The following is a 3,323-nucleotide window of genomic DNA, read 5'->3' on the forward strand; positions in this document are numbered from 1 at the left end:
GCGGCTAACCATGTCCCTTTAGTGGCTCCGTAGAACGCGTTGTTTGTTTTCCATGCCTTTCTGCAAACAGATTCACGCTTCATGCACACCCCCTAACCCCGCCCCCGATGTCATCATCCATCATGATGTTTCACTGTAGACATCGTCCGATGCCAATTTGGTAGACATCGCCCAACCCTAGCTGTTACTGCCACTGTATTCTTTTTTTTTTTTTTGCAAGGGACTTGCAGTGTACATTTAGCATCATGGAATTGTTTTGTTGAGGTTTTTGGCAGCTCATGTCATTTGTGGACAGTCTGCCCTGTGTTTATCATACATCTTTGTTTTGAACACCAGCTCAGACGGACAGTCCAGAGATTCTGCCAGGAGAAACTCACTCCCTACGCTGATGAGATTGACAAGACAAATGAGTTTCCCCACATGAGGGTGAGTTTCCGTACATGACAAGTATCTCAGGGGTCTCTCTGTAATAATCCTGAGTAATGAATCCTAACAAATATGATCTGTTTTTAAAACTAGAACTTTTGGAAGGAGATGGGTGAGCTTGGACTGATTGGAGTTACTGCTCCAGGTTGGACCATTTATAGGCTGTCTTCAAAAACCATTGTTTATGAGCTAACTGTTGCTGAGACCGTATTGAGCACAGTCTGATGGGATTCTCCTGTGATGTTTTTGTGTGCAGTGGAGTACGGTGGAACAGGATTGGGCTACCTTGATCATGTGATTGTTATGGAGGAGATCTCCCGCGTGTCAGCAGCTATTGCTCTCAGCTATGGCGCACACTCCAACTTGTGTGTAAATCAGATGGTTCGACATGCAAACCAGAAACAGAAAGAGAAGTACATGCCAAAGGTGTGAGTCAAAACATTTATTCATTTAGCAGAGCAAAACTACTGTCTATTACATTTTCTATTAAGCTAGCTTTTTAAAACTGACCCATGACATTATGCATTAGGGAAAATCCATTTTGTAAATGCAGAATAATTAAATGTATTTAGGTTATTTATGGATTTTCGGGGTTCAGTTGCTTTTCACAATTATGCATATGTTTGTGCTTCAGTTGATGACAGGGGAGCATGTGGGTGCCTTGGCCATGAGTGAGCCCAACTCTGGATCTGATGTGGTGTCCATGAAACTGACAGCGAAAAAACAAGGTGACTGGCCTTCTGTTATCACCCTATGCTGCTCTGTTAGTCACCACTGTCTGTTGCTATAATAAGCACCATTACATCAGTGCCATGGACTTGTCATAACTGGTTAGATACATGGTTACATGCATGTTACAGCATAATTGTTGACTGATTTGTCAGATATGTTGTCCTTTCGTTTACACTACAGTTCAGAAGTTTGAGATCAGTAAGATTTTATTTGTAAAAAAAATTAATACTTTTGTTCAAAAAGAATGTGATAAATTGACAAAGTGACAGTAAAAACATTTATAATGTTACAAAAGATTTCATATAAATGCTATTCTTTTGAACCTTCTATTCATCAAAGAATCCTGGAAAATTGTGTCTCAGTTTTCACAAAAATTAAGCAACACAATTGTTTTGAACAATTGTTTCTTGAGCACCAAATCAGCATATTAGAATTATTTCTGAAGGATCATTTGACACTGAAGACTGAAGAAATGGCATCACCAGAATTAATTACATTTAAAAATCTATTAAAATAGAAAACAGTTCTTTTGTATTAATATCTCACAGTAGTATTGCTGTTTTTACTGTATTTTTGATCAGTTAAATGCTGGCTTGATGAATATGAGAGGCATCTTTCTAAAATATTAACAAATCGTATGGACCCCAAACTTGAATGGATGTTTAAGCGCTAATTTATGCATGAATATGTAAGGGTTATATCTTATTAGGAATGCACCAATATTCTAATGATTCTGATGAGCCACTAATTTTTTATGGACCTTAATAACCAATAAATGGCTGATAGTAAAATGCAGTATTTTGTCTAAATAAATAAAATCAGTCACTTAGACATCACAGCACTATAATGCAAAGTATGAAAAATGGACGTTCATTTTGGCATTTGTTAAAGATTACATAAGCCGATATATTAATAGTTTCTCCAATAAAATAAATGTAAAAAAATATGTTGTACGTTCCTACTTATTAGTGTTTGTAATGTAGATTTGTAATGCTTATTCCATTGCATAAGAAATTTGTCACTGGCAAAACATGTATGCACTATAATGTAATGACGTATTAGTGATTTACCTGTATATTGTTTGCAAAAAAAAGATTTAATCAAAACGCATAACTGCTTTTGAATGGCTGTCTAAATAAAAAATGTATATTGCCCTCAGAGTGGTGTACTTGAGGCATCTCAAAGGCTAAATGAGTATTGCTAACCAGACAAACCCTGACAACGCATGTTTGGCTGTATTATAACCTTCTTTTCCCTTTGATCTGTCATTTTTAAGGGGATCTTTACGTGTTGAACGGTAATAAGTTCTGGATTACGAATGGACCAGACGCAGATGTTCTGATTGTGTATGCTAAAACAGACCCAGAGGCAGCAGCCCGTGGCATCACTGCTTTCATTGTAGAGAAGGTTAGAGAAGCCGAGCCATTCATACTGAATGATTGATTATGGTTTACTGTTCGGTCTGAAATCTTATTCAACCCTCTACATTGCGAGTAAATCACTTGCATATGCGACTAAATCTTCACTCTGGGCGACTAAATGATGTCTAATATTAGCCAATGGCTAATAAATTTGCGCACACCTCGGCGTCACTTTGTCTCACACACACGCAGAGAGAGAGAGAGAGAATTAACGCGCTACATGTAAACAATGTTTTTTGTTGTATTTTCCTGTCAAACTAACGGCGTTCCTTTGGAATTCTTCAGCTTTTAAGAACTGCCGGGTTCTCCGGTAGTGGGCGGAACTAATGCGCAAACTGCAATCTCATTGGCTGGTGCTCGCCTATTATCGTCCCTGTTTTGATTTCAGCAAATCAGTACGTGCGAATGCACACAACCTGATTAATATTCATGAATCCAGCAGCTCATTAATCCTTAATGCGATTGTTCTTATTAGTAGAATTCGTATCATTATCATCTTATCAGTATTTTTGTTAGTTTTTTCCCAGTTTTTTTTACAGAAACACTGAATGACCACAAAAGCAGCACCACCAGTCCAGTTAAAATGTTCAGTTAAAACAACTAATATGCATTCATACATGGTTAAGTTTTAATTCTAATTACTAAAGTTCTATCATTAAATAATACTTGATTATCATATTATAATGCTAGACTGACTGATGTTAAGAGTGTACTTTCAGATATTTTAAATAATGTGCCATTTTA

At 37.0% G+C, this 3,323-nt stretch overlaps 1 protein-coding gene across 1 annotated transcript in view; it reads left to right on the top strand.

Moving 5' to 3' along the window:
* ivd (isovaleryl-CoA dehydrogenase) overlaps positions 1–3,323 on the top strand; it is an 11,005-nt gene that overhangs the window by 2,390 nt on the left and 5,292 nt on the right. The window contains exons 2-6 of the mRNA XM_016526868.1: positions 337–426; positions 520–571; positions 683–852; positions 1,061–1,154; positions 2,435–2,565. Coding sequence (XP_016382354.1) covers positions 337–426; positions 520–571; positions 683–852; positions 1,061–1,154; positions 2,435–2,565 — 537 coding nt within the window. The remainder of the gene's footprint in view (positions 1–336; positions 427–519; positions 572–682; positions 853–1,060; positions 1,155–2,434; positions 2,566–3,323) is intronic.

Source organism: Sinocyclocheilus rhinocerous, unplaced genomic scaffold, assembly GCF_001515625.1.
Source record: "Sinocyclocheilus rhinocerous isolate Xijiao unplaced genomic scaffold, SAMN03320098_v1.1 scaffold1234, whole genome shotgun sequence".
NCBI classification, from domain to species: domain Eukaryota; kingdom Metazoa; phylum Chordata; class Actinopteri; order Cypriniformes; family Cyprinidae; genus Sinocyclocheilus; species Sinocyclocheilus rhinocerous.